Source organism: Apostichopus japonicus, chromosome 4 (genome assembly GCF_037975245.1).
Source record: "Apostichopus japonicus isolate 1M-3 chromosome 4, ASM3797524v1, whole genome shotgun sequence".
In the NCBI taxonomy this organism is placed as follows: Eukaryota; Metazoa; Echinodermata; class Holothuroidea; order Aspidochirotida; family Stichopodidae; genus Apostichopus; species Apostichopus japonicus.
In genome coordinates, this window is record NC_092564.1 from 15,987,610 (window position 1) to 16,005,146 (window position 17,537).

At 37.3% G+C, this 17,537-nt stretch overlaps 1 protein-coding gene across 1 annotated transcript; it reads left to right on the plus strand.

Annotated features, from left to right (window-relative positions):
• Positions 1 to 586: 586 nt before the first annotated feature.
• LOC139966595 (sulfide:quinone oxidoreductase, mitochondrial-like) lies at positions 587 to 15,454 on the plus strand. Its single transcript, XM_071969788.1, has 9 exons — positions 587 to 823; positions 2,368 to 2,623; positions 3,068 to 3,292; positions 4,385 to 4,582; positions 5,478 to 5,690; positions 6,390 to 6,573; positions 7,248 to 7,321; positions 7,896 to 8,074; positions 13,501 to 15,454. Exons 2-9 carry the CDS (start codon positions 2,384 to 2,386, stop codon positions 13,559 to 13,561), a joined length of 1,374 nt encoding a protein of 457 aa, XP_071825889.1. The 5' UTR covers positions 587 to 823; positions 2,368 to 2,383; the 3' UTR covers positions 13,562 to 15,454.
• The last annotated feature ends 2,083 nt before the right edge of the window (positions 15,455 to 17,537 follow it).

Genomic DNA, 17,537 nt, shown 5'->3' on the forward strand with positions numbered 1-17,537 from the left:
CCAACCGATGGTGGCGCTCCGCTTAGATAGTGTCACGGGAACTTTCGAGCACAAAAAGTTCTGCTCCCCAAACTGAAATGGTCCCGTACGCCTATGTGTATGGACGCTCCGCCACTGGTCTGAACCAATCATTCTTTTATTCTGGGGACCTCCCACCTGTTCCTCTTCTCGTCCCACTCATAAGTGGCATATAATGCGATCCCGGGGCCTTCTACCTTCCCCAAATAGTTATATCCCCTTCTGCTCCCAAATGTTAAGGAAAACGTTTTTGTTTTATTATAAACATATTTAACCTGCCACCTGGAAAAACTTTGGGTCACTAGAAAAATAGTTCGATAGGGCATATAGCTCGAACTAATTTATATACAGTCCCACTTCGAACCCCCCTCTCACTCTTCTGCTGCCGAGTCCTTGCTCAGTCCTTATTCATAAATTTTCGGCAGTGGACCTCTTCCGCCTTCGAGTATAAGCTCACTAGTATGAGTTTGAACTTTTTGAGGTGGGATAAACTTAGTACGGTAGCAATGTGTTCGACTATGGTTAAATTCCATAGAGACTTACTTGAAAAGTAAATAACAAAGTACACGTATACGTGCGATACTGAACGTCCCTGGTGTAGCTTGGTGCACTGACCCAGGAAATTGGTTAAGTGTATAGGCTGGGTATTGTCTATGTACGTCACAATGTTTTTGGCCAGTGAGACCTTAGTTTCTTTTGCCAATATCAACTAATCTCCTTATCACAAAAGCTTAAGACAGTTATAAACTCGAAGAAGCGGGCAACAACGTGCAAAATTTAGGACACCGGAATCCACACCACCACGGTAAATCATTATATTGACCAATTTGTAGACGTAATGTTAAACTTGCTACTAGTACTAATTATAGACTAGTATATCGTATAGTCATAGTAATATTACTAGTAGTAGCAGTAGTTTATTAGTTGATAGGCCTACAATTAAAACAATTTGATGTCCTTTTTCTTGTTCTCATGATTTTCATAGCAAATGGTTGGATGCTTATGCTTACTAATGTATACATAATATATGTAGTCCTATAGCTTAGTAGCCGAAGCTATAGTAATTGGTCTAGGCCTATACTGGACGAATAATAGTCTTCTCAATCTCAAAAGTTTCACCTACTTATTGTAGGCCAGGCTACTGCCTAGAAGGCCTAGCCCTAGACTAGGGACTTAGTTGTGGACCACAGGGAAGCCATAGGGGTTATAGTCAATAGTCATAAGCCAAATTGGCCCGTTGACCTCCCCGAAGATTATAAACAATCTTATCAATAGTTGTCGTAGTCATCGAGGATTTTCGGCTGAAAAAACACTGAAGTGGCGCCAAACATCATCAGTGTACGCAGTTTCTCGCTAACTGAGAAAGAGATCCTGGCCGAGTGCATGGAAATCCATGAACGCCCAGCATCAGTAGTACAAGACCATTGGAAACTAAAAAAGAGCCAAGCCGTTGTACCACAGCCACCAGCCTGCAGTCAACTGGTTTTACCATAACCCTGGCACGGGGCCCAACCAGGTGCTACCAGCTGGGTCAGCTGGACCTGGGGCTCACAATTGGGCAGGGATGACCACTCCCTGAGGGTCACACGTCAACTCGGTTAACACGCAACCCCTGCTACCCCTGCTAGGGGTTATAATGGTTATGATCATATTGACTGGCTGGCTGGCAACTCATCAAGGTTATAAGGCGGTATAACACTCTCCAGATTGTATAGTACTATAAATCTTTCTACATTTTTTTTAATTATAAAATAGTTGTGAGAGATGATCTGTAGATATATTTCCATCAGAATATGTTGAGAAAAGTACACATGCATCCTCTTTCTAGAAATGACAGCTTAAAAATGCTCATGCTACAGTATTGTGTTCTGCAGAACTTGCGTTAGTTGCATGTTAGCGTGACTGTACTTTCATGTATCCCAACAAAATGTTCCTATATTATTTTTTTACATGGCTATCTTGTTTCAGAACAATTTTGCCCAATTGTCCCTACTTTTTTCCCCTGTCTCCCTATTTTTAGGGATGGGAAATTTAGTTACTCTCCCTATTTTTTGGTAAACTCTCAGACAAATTGACTGCAGGCCCTGAAATTTTATAAACTTAAAAAATTCCTAGTTATGCATCCTCGAAAAGTATTCCAATTACTTACAAATGTACTGAAATACTGCTCAAGAATAACAGGATAACTTCTGCACCTATTATTAGTTCCTATTGTTTTTTTTAATTCTATTGTTGTACAGTTCGTTTATCCTCCATATTGCAGAATGCATCAATTACCTGCACGATGTTATCATTAGTAGGGCTCCATTTATTTGTCTCAGCTGTATACACTTTTCTCTCCTCACTCAGATCTCTACAGTCCATCATGGCTAGCGTTTACAAAGTTGTTTCGAGCCAATTCTTATGTCAGCGATCATCAGTTAAGCTCACTTCTGCATCTCCATGGCGGGGATCTTGGTACAGCACTGCAGCAGAGCCTGCCAGCTCACCTCAAAAAGAGTATAAATTTGTAGTGGCTGGAGCTGGTAGTGGAGGGATGGCTATGGCAAATGCTCTTACTCGGAAATTTGGTAAAGGAAAGGTTGCAGTCGTTGAACCTTCAGAGGTAAATCAACTAAATACATGTATGAGGTTCATGCAGTCTCAATATTAGAATTGCAGGTTCCCCCCCTCTCCCCATAATGCCCCATATCCCTACCCTTTTTTGCTCGGACTATACTTCACAAAGCGAAATCAGAAAATATGTTAAAGGTTATAACTGTTGTTGACATTACACTCAACTTTCAACTTGCAATCCCTCTAGAAAAACCGGATTGCATCTGTTTGTATGTGGCAAAATTTTGCTTTGTGCATGAAAAATAAAGCAATCCATATGTTGTTAATTGATACAATATGTTCAAGACAAAAGTTCATGCATTGCAAATTTTCTCTCTAAGACATTTTGTGTTGAAATTCTGTCCAAAAACATGTCCTACGATATATCCCTTTAAGTGATTACGTTAAACTGTTCACTGATTGGATGACATTATCTTTGCGTTCTCTTTTCAAGCTGCACTTTTACCAGCCGATGTGGACGTTGGTAGGTGGTGGCATCAAGACCAAAGAGGACTCCAGTCGAACAATGAGTAGTCTCATGCCCAAAGGAGCAGACTGGTACAAGGACAGGGTTGCTAAGTTAGACCCCGACAACAATACTGTATCGACAACTCAGGGAGATGTCTTGAAGTACGAATATCTCATAGTCGCCCTTGGATTTGAATTAAATATTTCATCGGTGAGTGTTCAAGTAATCCATTTCACTTATTTGTATGGACAAACATCAGCTATTCAGTAAACACTTTGTTAGAAAGTATTGATAATTGATATTAAGTATTGTTTTACCCATTTGTTCTTATTGTTTTTCACTTATTTAATGATCCATCTTTTTTTTGGGGGGGGGGGTTTCCAACCTGTGTACCTTTTGATATCGTTGTATGTTATCATTGGATTTATCTAAGTAGTTTTTACAGGGTAGGTTTAGTTTTCAGTTTTATTGTTACCTTCTTATTATGTTTCATAAAGTTTTTTGATTTGTTAGTGTTTTTAATTATATGTAGTAACACCTTTGATCATGTTTTATGGAATTAAGCTGCACTTTATAAACACATTTTATTATGATTAGTAACTCAAGTTGCAAAAGGCTTTAAGGAAAAATGTGGAACATGGAATGATTCATTTTTACTTTAGTATACTAGTATATGACAAAGATAATCAAAACCTTCTTGTTCTCACACATGCAGTATCTTGTAAACAAAAGTTTTTGGAAAGATTGAAGAAATTATGTCGAGTGTTCTACATAATTTGGTTCAGTCATAAAATCGATACATATGAATGTTTCTTGCGAGCAAATTTCAAGTGTCACTGTTAACAGGAATAAGTCTTGAATACAGGATCAGATTTTAAGGAAAATAGGAATACAGGAATAGGAAAATATATTAAAAAAACAGAAAATTGATTTTATTATAAATTCTCAATTTCTCACAAATTGGTGATCTGTATAGAAACTCATTGCAACAGACTTTATTCATCATAGATATTAACCCTTACTCAGTGCTCAGCTGCAAGTATAGTTAAAAGCAAGCTATTTCCTTGGCAAGTTAATTTGATTTTCACATTTCTGGTTACAATCCCAAGGTTTGGAATCGAGTATCGAACACGGAAACTGTCTTTCTCATTCTCAATTCTTTCCACCAAATGATAATATTGTATCTGGGTTGATGTTTCCCTCTTATTGAGTAGAGTTTTTGTATAACTGTATCAAAGGACTTGCCAAGAAAAACAACTGGAATGTAAACGTTTTTACACCATCTATGTATTTAATAAACAGATCAAGGGAATGCAAGAAGCTTTGGACGAAGATCCCATGTTCTGCTGCAACTACTCCTACAACTATGTGGACAAAACCTTCAAGGCTTTTCAGAATTTCAAGAAGGGGAATGCGATCTTCACACAGCCAGCCTCTCCTATTAAATGCGCAGGAGCACCACAGAAGATCATGTATTTGGCACATGACTACTTCAGAAAGGTATGTATCTTTCTTGGATTTTAACTTGCTTCCAGTTTTAAGGAATCCTTTCGGATTGACAGAAGACAGAACTTGTAGTAAAGTTTCCTTCCCTAGATTAGCTGCATTTTTTTTTAATGATCCTTGCTATGAAGGTATATGACATAGAATTTATTATCTGTATATTCTATTGCTGTCAGAACAGATGTTTACACCTGTTATAATTTTCCAAGATTATCAGTGACTGCAATAATTTGGATCTAGTTGAAGGACTTATTATGGCACGGTACACATTATATGACGGACTTGCAGAAATTTCATAATTTTACCATAGCAACAGAACTAAACCCAGCTTGAAGTGTGCTAACTTTGCCTTGAAGTGTGTTTTTCACAAATGAAAGTGACTTTGAATGATGATATAAATTTGCAGCTGGTCACAAACCTCACTATCCAGTAACATTTGTTCATGTTAGGTTATATTTTGTATCAGCTTGATTGTTATTGTTTGTGTGCAATAGAAAGAATGAAAGATATGTTCACAAGTTATTCTTATTACTAGACATTTGTTATTGTACATTGAATAAGGCATTGCAAAAGTTAGATATTTAAAAGCTTAAAGAAATTCAGTTGACAAATAGTCAAATTAGTCCTAAGTCCTGTGCCAGCCCTCAAGTTAACTGGCATTCCAATCACAAAATACCTCCAGGTGAAATGGCCTTCCATTGCTCTCTCCAATAATGGGAGAACTATAAATAGGACAAACTTTTAAGATTTGTTTCTATATTGAATCCATATCATATCCATCTAAGTCATAACCATCAATACATATATGATTTTTGTACTTCTCTGAGGTAAACTTTACATTTTTATCACAATTGTTATTTTCATTCATTCTATTCTCCCTCCTGCAATTCAGAATGGCAAACTGCAAGATGCAAACATCATATTCAACCAAGGGCTCCCAAAGATCTTTGGGGTCCCAAAGTATGCCGCAGTACTCACAGATATCTGCAAGTCTAGAGACATCACTGTCAACGTTAACCATAACCTGGTCGAAGTCAGACACGATAAGAAGGAAGCCATCTTTAAGTTGATGGATAAGGAAACACCAGAGTATGTCACATATCAGGTAAGTTTATGATGATACATCTCTTTTGCAAACTTTAAAAAAAAAAAATTCTTGTGTTATTTCCAGATTGGATCCTGTACAGCTTACTTCCTTAAAATTTGTGAAACTCTGTGCCTCCCGAACTAGGAGGCTGTGGTTGCCACTTTCAACTATTACAGGGCTTATCGTAACCTAAGTTTCTATGTCTTGTTAAAGTGACCTTTGTTCACAATTCTGTTGCTCATGAGTTTGTAAGTCTGTGCAGAGTTATTAAGGTGAAACTGAAGTCATGTTAAAAGTGTGAAGAGATTTGCCTGGCTTGTCAGTAATGTTTTGCAGCATGTCTTGAAAGCAGATTTATAGTTTCAGTACAATGTCACAAGGGCAAGTACAAAGTTGCAAGCTTTGTGAAAGAGTACAAGATGGAACCAGGAGTACTGGTTGTTGTTTAACATCTTTTACAAGGTCTTTAGCATGAGTACAAGTATGAAAAAACAAAAGTGAACTCAAGTTTGAGTACCTATAAATTTAACTCCCCAAGTGTATGAGAAAGCATCCCACCATCTTGGAATTTAACAAGTTGTTTTCATGCATGGAAATAGTAGTGCCTTTTTCTTAAAAAAAGTTTCTTAAAACAATGCACATTGGTTAATTTTGGGGAGAGAGGAAAAAAACAAAGTGTGAAGAGTAATACTGATTCATTATACATTTTAATGGCAGTATGAGATGATGCATGCTACTCCACACATGTCCCCACCAGAGGTCTTGAAGTCAAGCCCTCTAGCGGGACCAGCGGGATTCATGACTGTGAATAAGCACACAGGACAACATACCAAATACTCCAACGTGGTGGGCTTGGGCGATTGCACCGATATCCCCACCAGCAGGACTGCTGCTGCTGTGGGTAAGTGATTTGTGTCTTGAAATGCCACCCCATCAGAGGGGTTCTAGGTTACTGGGCAAGAAATGAGAAGAAAAGTGCAACAATATGCATTGTGGGACTAGTTGGGGGAGGGTAGGGAGATGGGGAGGGGGGATTGTTATTAAATTTGGATTTTGGCTTCATGTACAGCGTGTGTTTTTTGTTTTGCTCAAATGTGCAGTAGTGAGTTATGGTAAGGTAAATGTCTGAGGCCCCTCAGAGTTCAAGCAGGGGGGGGGGAGGGGACAACGTCATCATATAAATGGAAAACTGCATGTGCATGTACCAGTACCTTCCATGGCATGGATGTCAGTTATGTAGTAATTACGTTTATGTAATTACATAATTAATCATGTAGTAATCACCAACTTGCGTCATATTAAATGATCTGATCACATCAGCATCGGTTTGGTTTTAGTAATTCCTGTCCCACAACCTGACAAAGATTGGTGATGTGTTTCGAAAAATCATGAAATAACATAATGGCTAGTAACCAGCTCATCAATTCACATATTCATACCAACCAATTTCACTGTAAAAGTCTCCTCAGTGGAAGTCTGCATCTGTTAGTACATTTATTGCACTTTACATGGTAACTGTTGAGTATGTCAGTAATATAAATATTAATTTGCTTTTCATTTTTTACCACCTCACAGCTGCTCAAACCGGGATGCTGAAACAGACCTTAGCTGCCATCATGAATAATCATGATCCAGAAAAAGTAGCTCACGTAGGTGTCTTCTTGCTTCTCAAGGTTCCCCTCTCTTATCTTATCTTTCCAATCTACATGCCCTAGCTTGGTTTGCATTTTATAGTCTCTCTTCTTTTTGGTTATTCTATATGAACAGAAATATTCTTTGCATATCGTCTCCTTTGAAGCACAGACAAGAGAAAAAAAGATCTCAAAAAAACTGCTCATGTACTTCAATAAGCCTGTGTAGCCTTTAAAGCACAGAGTAAACTAGCTGTAACTTACTATGCAAACTTTGTGTTATGTAAAAGGCAATGTAAAACAATACTTCTAAGTCATTATGTAAGAGTCATTTTGAAAGTCATTCTGCAAACATATTCAATCAAGGGTAGTATATATTACATAACAGTAATGTGATCGTTACAAGACACCCAGTGTAGTCCACACAAGTTCTCTTCATTTGCATAAAACTTTCCCCTTGTACATACTTCTCCCATCTAACTTTGCCGCAATTTCCTCCTAATTTGCCCATTTGGCAATCATGCTTGTTGCTATAGCTGTTGTTCTGTGTGTACCTGACAATATATCTATCTCTCTGATTTCTCTCTTCCAGTACGATGGGTATACCTCCTGCCCACTCATCACAGGGTATAACACCTGTGTCCTCGCTGAATTTGATTTCGATCTTAACCCCCTGGAGACATTCCCCTTTGATCAGGGTAAGGAGAGGAGGACCATGTACCACCTTAAGAAGGACTTTATGCCACAGCTGTATTGGAACATGATGGTCAAGTGAGTAACTTACAGTTTCTTGTTGCACTTTATTTCTATAACTTCAAACACTGCAGTGTCCTTCCCAGCCCCAAGATTTCCGTTTGTCCTCTTAGCATTTCCCACTTTAATAGAATTACCATTAAATAAATGATTAAGTTTAAGATAAACCCATCTGTCAGTGAGGAAATGGGCTTCAAAGTTGGCAATGAATCATCAAGTGTAAAATTTTAGTAGTGGGCAACCTTTTTTTAGTTCTTTTTAGCACAGAGGTGGGCACGATATTTATCTAACCGGTCATAGTGAAACTTGGTACCCAATCCACTTGTCTCAATACTTATTAAAGTGATGTACCTACTCTCATGGAAAGAATGGACTTTAAATTATAAATACATTAAAGAATGGACTTTAAATTATATTACATTATATGGGAAATGAATGATCATGTAAATGTCTATGTACACATTGTCTATCTGGCATGTTCAAGTAACCTATCTCAACCTATACACTGTAAGTAAATTTCCCTCAGAGGACAAATAGTGTAATGTTTTACCTTGCTATAAGGGTCTGCAGAATTTTAAAAACCATTTTGAGGACCCCACAAAAATTTGTTTGTGGGCCACATTTCGTCCAGTTATGATCTCTAAGCGTAAGCTTTGGTCGTTGAAGCGTATACACGTACTTTTCGGTGCTCTTGCATTTCGTTCATTTTTGGGATTTTTGGGATCGTTTTTTTTTATCAAACACCTTGTGATTCGTTTTGTTGTTTATTTGGAGTTATTTTTGTCTGTTCCTGTCATTCTGCATATTTTTTGTTCAATCTGTGCTGTTTTTTGTCTTGTGTCGGTGCTGTCCGTGGTTTAAGGTCTGTAGCGTCAGTGTATCCTATCGTACAGTGTATAGTCTATGTTGAGCCTAAGCTGCTAATCGTGAGTATCGTTTTTCCGCGTTCGCGGGTTTTTCTGTGCCTTAGTGTATTCGTTATTTATTGTCTGTAACTTTCATTTTGCATGTTTTTGTGTTCAATGTGAGCTGTTTTTGTCTTGTTTCAGTGCTGTCCGTTGTTTTAGGTCTGTAACGTCAGTGTATCCTATCGTTCAGTATATTGTCTCTGTTAAGCCTAAGCTGCTAATCGTGAGTATCGATTTTCTGTGTTCGTGGGTTTTCTGTGCCTTAGTGTATTCGTTATTTATTGTCTGTATCTTTCATTCTGCATGTTATTGTGTTCAATGTGAGCTGTTTTTGTCTTGTTTCAGTTCTGTCCGTGGTTTTAGGTCTGTAGCGTCATTGTATCCTATCGTTCAGTGTACAGTCTCTGTTAGCCTAAGCTGCCCGTCGTGTGTTCGATTTTCTGTGTACGCTGTTTTTTTTTTTTTTTCTTTGACTTAGTATTTTCGTTATGGCTGTGCCTGATCGTTTAGTCTGCTGTGATGCGTGTAATATGTGGATTGAGTTTGAGATTTCTGGCTTGGAATGTGATTTTAAATCAGCATCTAGTGAAGCTATTGTGTTTGTTTGCGATAAGTGTGTGAAACTTAAGGAATTAGAGGAGCTATTGAAAAGCTGTAGTTGTGTATGGACGGAAGTCGGGAATAGTAGGGCTGTGAGTAGTGCAGTTGCTGAAAGGGATTGTTGCGAGGTTGTTCCAACTTGTAATGGTTTTGACGTGTTACCTGTGGAGGAGTTGCGTGATGTTGATGATGGGAATGAAGTCTCCCAGGAGGGAAATAGTGAGTGGCTAGTAGTGGACGAAGTGCGTGGTGATTGTGATGTGATAGGAGATGGTAGTGTGGTTGTAAACAGCGGTAAGTGGGGACAGGAGAAGTCGAAAGGAAGAATGGTATTGTGTGGGGATTCATTAGTACGGTATGTAGACCGAGAGTTCTGCAGGGCGGATAAAGCAAAAAGGGTCAGGGTATGTTTGCCAGGTGCTAAAATCCAGGATGTCAGTAACAGGGTAAACAAAATCGTGTCAGATGAGGAGGTGGTTGTAGTCCAGGTAGGCACTAACAATGTGCAGAAGGAGTCGCAAAACATTATTCAGTCTAGGTACCACGAATTGATGTGTCGACTAGCATCAACTCGGGCTAAAGTTGTCATATGCAGTTTGTTGCCAAGATTTGACAGCAAGGTTCTGTCAGAAAAGATTGTAACTTTGAATGGTTTATTGTATAGTTTGTGTGCCGACTTCGGCTTCACATTTGTTGACATGTGGTCATCTTTCCAGGGTAGAAGGGATCTGTTCGCCAGGGATGGTTTGCACTTAGCTAATACTGGGGCCTCGTTGTTTGGTAGGATGGTGAATTACTCTGTTGAACAGCTATGTTTAAACTAAATTGGGGGGCGATGAAGTCAGGAATTAGTTTGGATAAGGATTATGTTCCTAGTGGAGGCGATTATAGGCGTTTTGAGAGCAAAATAAGTGATAGTCATAGTTCTAACTTTAGGAGGCATGCTAAGGTACATAGTTTCAGGGATAGGCTGAAGATTGTCTTTACCAATGCTAGAAGTATTCGTAAAAATTTTGCTGAATTTACTGTGCTTCTCGAGGATCTGAAACCGGATGTGTTTGGTATCACCGAGTCTTGGTTAAGGGAGGACATTGATAGTGCTGAGGTTTCTCACCCGGGGTATGTTGTGTATCGTCAGGACAGAAGGGATACTCATAATGGGGTTGGTGGGGGAGTTTTACTGTATGTTAGGGATGACATTGTAAGTGTTGAGAAATCTCAGTTGCAAGGGTCTTTTGTTAATTCTGTCTGGTGCGAGTTGTCCACAAACAACTCCAAGAGGTCCAGGGACGTTATCACTGTAGGTGTTGTTTACCGCTCTCCTAACAGCAGCGATGATAATGATGTCGTGCTGTTTGATTCAATTAGAAAGGCTGCTAAAGGTGATGTTGTTATAATGGGCGACTTTAATTTTCCTGACATTAATTGGATAGATGGTTCTAGTAGTAGGAAAGGTAGTAATTTTCTAGATGTTGTGCAAGATTGCTTTTTACATCAACATGTTACTTTCCCTACTAGGGGGGATAACATCCTGGATCTTGTTTTGAGTTCTAATCCAAGCAATGTTGTTGATTTGACCGGTCTAGGAAAACTAGGAACTAGTGATCATGATATACTAGCTTTTGATGTTGTTTGTAAGGTCGTAAGTTCTATTAGCAAGGAAAAAGTCCCTGATTTTTCGAGATCAGATACAGAGGCAATTGAAACTTTACTAAAGGGTACAGATTGGATTAATTTGTTTAGTGATATGAGTGCTTCTCAGTCTTGGATTTGTTTTGCTGATAAATTAAAGGTCATTATGGAAAATCATGTTCCGTGGAAGAATCGTCGTCGTAAAAGCAGTATGCCTCACTGGATGAATAAGAAAGTTAGATGTGCAATTAGGCAAAAACGTAGAATGTGGAAGTTGTTTAGGAGGACTAAATCTGAATCTCTTTTGGCCAAGTTTAAAATTCATCAGCTGAAAGTAGAATGCTTAGTCTCTGATGCAAAATTGAATTTCGAAAAAAGCATCGCCCTAAAAATTAAGGATAACCCAAAGGCCTTCTTTTCTTATGTCAGGTCTAAGCAGAAAGTTAATGATGCAATTGTTTCCCTTAGGGCACCACAGGCTGATAAGATAGTTACTGATAGTCAGGATGTTGCAGATCTTTTGAACGACTATTTTGTGTCGGTTTTCACAAGGGAAGATACGAGTAGTATTCCAGATTTTCAGGGGGGCAGTGATAGGCCTAAACTGGATACGGTCTTATTTTCGGATGACGTTGTCTTAAAGGAGCTGCTTCGTCTAAATGTTTCTAAAGCTTCTGGACCGGATGCAATCCATCCGTATTTGTTGAAGACTTTTGCACACTATTTCTGCGTTCCACTCTCGTTGATTTTTAGTAAATTTATGGATGAAGGTTATGTTCCTAGGGACTGGAGATGTGCTAATATTACCCCAATTTTCAAGAAGGGTGATAAGACTAAGCCCTGTAATTATAGGCCCGTTAGTCTCACTAGTGTAGTTTGTAAGGTCATGGAGTCTATTGTTAAAAAGTCTTTGGTCTGTCACTTCAGCAGTCAGTCTTTGATCAGAGAGTCTCAGCATGGCTTTTGTCAAAAAAGGTCTTGTCTCACTAATATCCTTGAGTTTATGGAAGATGTAACAAGCTCACTAAATAGGCAGATGTCTGTAGATGTTGTGTTCCTGGATTTCCAGAAGGCCTTTGATAAAGTTCCCCACCAGCGTCTTTTACTTAGGCTGAAGAGCATGGGTGTCATAGGGAATTTACTGTCTTGGATCGGGAATTGGCTTGGTAATAGGGAACAGAGGGTGGTAATTAATGGCTGTGCTTCTTCTTGGCAGAACGTTACTAGTGGGGTTCCACAAGGGTCTGTATTAGGTCCCCTGTTGTTTGTTGCCTATATAAATGACATCGACGGAGATATTTTGTGTACAGCTAAGAAGTTTGCTGATGACACCAAATTGTATTCTGAGGTCTCTTCCAAAAGCGATTCTGAGAAATTTCAAGCGGATTTAGATAAGATTTTTTCCTGGTCTCAGGGGTGGCAAATGCTTTTTAATATTGATAAATGTAAGGTAATGCACATTGGTAGTAGTAACCAAAAGTTTACATACAATCTAAATGGTGTGGAGTTACAGGAGGTCTCTGTTGAAAGAGACCTAGGTATCTACATTGACTCGTCTCTGCAACCTTCCAAACATTGTCTTGAAGCTGCTAAAAGAGGTAATAGGGTTTTAGGTATGATCAAGAGGAACTTCAGTTTTCTGAAAGAGGACATCGTAGTTAGGCTTTATAAGCAGTTGGTTAGGCCTCATCTGGAGTATGCTGTGCAGGCTTGGAACCCTTATTTTGCTAAGGATAAGGAAGTACTTGAAAAGGTCCAGAGGAGGGCTACTAGGATGATTAGTTCCTTAAAGAGGGTTCCTTATTATAGGCGGTTACAACTGTTGAATCTCACCACACTGGAGCTTAGGAGGTTACGTGGGGACTTGATCCAGGTTTTCAAGATTGTGTATGGTTTCGACAATTTATCCTTTACCGACTTTTTCATGTTTGCAAACAGTAGTTGTACTAGAGGTCATTGTCTTAAACTTCAAAAGTCGCATAGTAGGATTAATATTCGGCATAACTTTTTTTCTAATAGGGTTGTGAATGAGTGGAATAGTTTGCCTGAGAAAGTTGTACTTGCAAGTAGTGTCAATGGGTTTAAGAATGCTTTGGACAAGCACTTTAAGCATTGTAATCGGGTCTGAGTGTTTGTGTCTTCAGTTTTTTTCCCTCTCTTTATAGGGTCCTTGATGGGGACTTAAGTGTCCCTCCTGATCCTTTTTTCTACTAAACTAAACTCTAGTATTTTTGGATGACACCAATTAAACCTTACCAGAGTATTCTCATTTCAAACTTTTTCTGCTCTTTTCTCCGGTTACAGAGGATTGTGGAATGGACCTGGTCTGATGAGAAAACTGAGTCACTTTGGATTCTCAAAGTGAACACTCAAACCTGTACCGTTTTGATATCTTTCTTTCAAATTTTTCCATTGAATCTGATTCAACAAAAATTGCATTCTTTTCCTTTATGTCAGTATGAATTCTATGAATTCTCTCTGACTCTTTGCTATTGGTGGTTGTCTTCTTTGATGCTTTGATGTGCTAGTTGATAGTAGGCTTTTAAAATTCATCTTATACATCTATGACAAGGCTGAAAGTTTTATTGGATGGTTGAGACATCATGTCGGAAGGAGAAGCTGCAGCAGCTGCAAGAATCCTGCTCAGCTAGGATGAATCAATGTGTACAAACAATAGAAATTATCTATGCAGACTTACAGTACCTACTGTGTGGAACTGGGGGGCGCACAATATGTCCTACACCCGCAGCCTGGCTGCATGATGTTGCAAACCCCCTTCCCCCAGTGTCCTACTTCTGACATGGTACATAATAGATTTGTTTAATATTTGCATAGGGTAATTATCTTAAAAGGAGATCATTTGGAATTAATTCTTGTTAGTTGTTTATCGTATTGTTTTCTTTAAAGTGACGTCATGGAATGAAATATTAAATATGAAATATGTGAAAAGACCTTGAAAATTTGAGACACTTGTATTAGGTTTGAACAACACCTACAAAAATTTAAATATGCAGGGTAATCTCAATTATGTCATTAATTCAAAGTTTGCATTTGAAATAATAAAAAAATAATAATAAAAAAAATCTGCAACCAACTTTAAGTTTGAACACAGCTCATAAGATTTGATCAAACATTGCACAAGTCGCAACCAAATTGAGTAAGCCCTCATCGAATGGTAGTTTTTAAGTAGGAAAGTTTGTCAGGTAAAACAAAATGATTTTGTATATCCAATAGTGAAGCAAGGTATAAGTAGTCAGATGTGTAGATTGGTGAGATTATGTTAACAGTGTATGTCATTGATTCAATGTAATTAACTGCTTTTCACAACTATAGTATCATTATTTGATATATTTTTTTTTATAATGTTAAACTTAACAGTATCTAGTCACCTTTGTCAGCTGCTCCAGTAAACTTCATACACAAATCAATCAATGGACCATGTCGTGCTTTCCATATCAAGTGCCATTCTAAAATAAGTTTGAACACCCTGTTTATAGCTCTTATAATCACATTGCTCTTACTATCACATTGAAATTGGCAAACTTTTGACACTATGTGTTAGAAAAACTGCCAGCATCAGAAATTTTATATTCGGATATTAATTCATTTAGTCCAAATGTATTCAAAATCTTTTAATTTGAGTTTTTGGATTGTAAGTTTACCCTTTTTCTTAAATTGTTCACTCACATGTTTGTTAACACAGGTTTTTTTTTATATAATAATTATAAAGTAAGAAAACTAACTTTTTACTTTTAAAAGTATGTTTACATGTGCCTTTGTTTAAAATGTTAATGGAAACCATTCCATCTATGTCAACATGTGGTATGCAACAATTGGATTTTTTTCAAACCAAAAAAAAAAAAAATTTATAGTGATATTGTATAACATTTACTTCTTACCTTAAAAAGGATATATATTAAATATATAAAGGAAAGACAAGATGGACAACATGGTATATATTGATTTTGGTTTCAAATGCACAAATTTTGAATAAATACCTAACTGAGAATTTATTGTCATTGTACAACCCCTCACACTAATACAAATAAATGTGCTGAGGGAGGAGATATATCAACTGAAAACATTCCACTTTTATCCGTAAAATAAAATGAAGTTGGATGGGTAAACCATGGGCGTGAGGGCCTTGCTCTTGTTGGTAAATTAAACAAAACCTACTAAAATTGACTATATGTATGATCAATATCATGTATTTTCAATGTAATATCCTGAATTATGCAACACGAAGAAAGAGAACATACTGTTTGTCTATTCTTTTCTTTTATTTCATTCTTTATTTTGCAATCTCAAAAGTCTCAGTGCAGAGCTACAAAATATACATCTATTAAATTTGTATCTCTTTGTTAAATTATCTACATATCAACAAAACAACAGACTGATGAAGTAATGGATGTATAATTAGGGCATATCTTAATTAAATATATGCGACATTGCACTTGCAACAAAAAGCTATAAAGACGACCACTACATATCACCATGACAACTAGAGAAGAGAATGATTTCTATACATAAGAGGCATGCATAACAAGGAATATAGATATATTTTCTTGGACATGCACAAATTTAATCAAATTCCATCTTGATTAAATATATATATTTTTTCTTTTACTCTTTTTCTATGGAGGGGGGGTATTTAAAATGCACCTCATCTGTGTAGCTAGGCAAAATGTGCCGAGTACAACAGTACATCTGAGGAATTCCACTAAAATAAGGTAACCCACTTTCAATCACTCTTGAAAGGGATCAAACATTTATTAAAAGTTTCAAAGATTGGAAGCTGTTAGAATTGCTGCCAGAGTGATATGTTAGATATAATAAAATGAGCAAAGGTTGTTTGCATTTCAAAAGGTGAAACTAAATGCTTACATAAAATAACATCGACCCTTTTCATCACCATATTTCTGCTTTATTAGACTGGCTCGTTGTGGTAATTTATATATTTATTTTTAAAAACTTTTTAAGTGTGAATACCTTTCCTATCATGTCTCTTGTTTATAAATAATTTGTTACTTAAATTAATAAACTCAAGAAAACCAAATGACTTCTCCAAAATAAAATAAATAAGTTTAGTAGCTTTTAATTTAAATTTAAAATAGAAATGCAAACACACTCACGCACGCACACAAAAGAAAATTCCAAGCAAGACGAATTTGAGAAAAGCAATATAAAGGTATGAAATGTGTAATATTTTGTAAACAGCCATTCTTAAATATACAGATGCAATGTGTGTAGTCTTGTAAATAGAGCATGCTGAAATATACAGAAATAACCAATTAAATGAAACAGATCCAACAAGATATCACACTTCTATTAAAAAAGAAAAAAATCTAAACATCAAAATGAGTCCAATCAAAGCCCTTAATCAGTAGTTCATGAAGATTCACTTGATGGAATTACTTACTGAGTAAATTCTACACTGTCATTGATTGTAATCCTATTATTTTGGGTAGCATTCAATAGGTTTGGTAAAATTCCCTATCAGACATAAAAGGGTGCTTTAACTAGATTCCTATCAGTAAAGCACACCACGCAATATAAACAGGTTCCAAACAAATGCCGCTTCAAACTGACAGAACATGAGATAAATTGTTTGACCAAAACACACTCGATTAGTTAGAAAAGGTTTGTTACGTAACTCTGACTTAAGCGCTCCTTAAATCAACACAAGACAAAACTCATCAGACCACATAAACATGTATGTATGTGTTTTAGATCCTCCTGCAAGCAGGAACCCGCGAATAAGCCATCATTGGCTTATCAAAGCCGCAAGCTGACCAAGAATCAGTCTCTTAGATTCATATTTAACGTCCGTGATGATGAATTGTCAACAACTCTGTAACTAGACGACATACATTAATCCTGGTGTGACTAGAACTCGAGTGACTCGAACATGAGTCAACCAGATTGCCAAGAGGAGCAAACAGAACTATGGAAGTAGAATTAACGAAAGCCACAGAGAATGAGTCAACGAGCTATGTTACAGATACGACACAACACGAGTTACACATTCAAAAAGATATCACACAATACTAGACCAAACTCCCGGTATTCAGCACAGGAAATGAGTCAATCCCACTCCTGGCATACGACTACAATGGGTAATAGTCCAAACAGAGGTTTAAAAGGATAAGTCAACCACATTCCCAGTAGTATCAGCATGAGTTAATCAAAATCCCACTTCCACACAGCAATCAGTGAAATTCCCATTAACTTGAGACAATATTAGTCAACCAAACACCCACAATACACTTCAAGGGATAAGTCATCCAAATCTCATTATAGAACTCACAACGTAAGTCTGTAAATTCCAACTATAATTCACA

Excerpts from the sequence above, each read along its gene's own strand:
- LOC139966595 (XM_071969788.1), top strand. The coding sequence starts at position 2,384 with ATGGCTAGCGTTTACAAAGTTGTTTCGAGCCAATTCTTATGTCAGCGA. Across the intron at positions 3,293-4,384 it reads TTGAATTAAATATTTCATCG|ATCAAGGGAATGCAAGAAGC; the intron begins GTGAGTGTTCAA and ends TTTAATAAACAG. Across the intron at positions 6,574-7,247 it reads CAGGACTGCTGCTGCTGTGG|CTGCTCAAACCGGGATGCTG; the intron begins GTAAGTGATTTG and ends ACCACCTCACAG.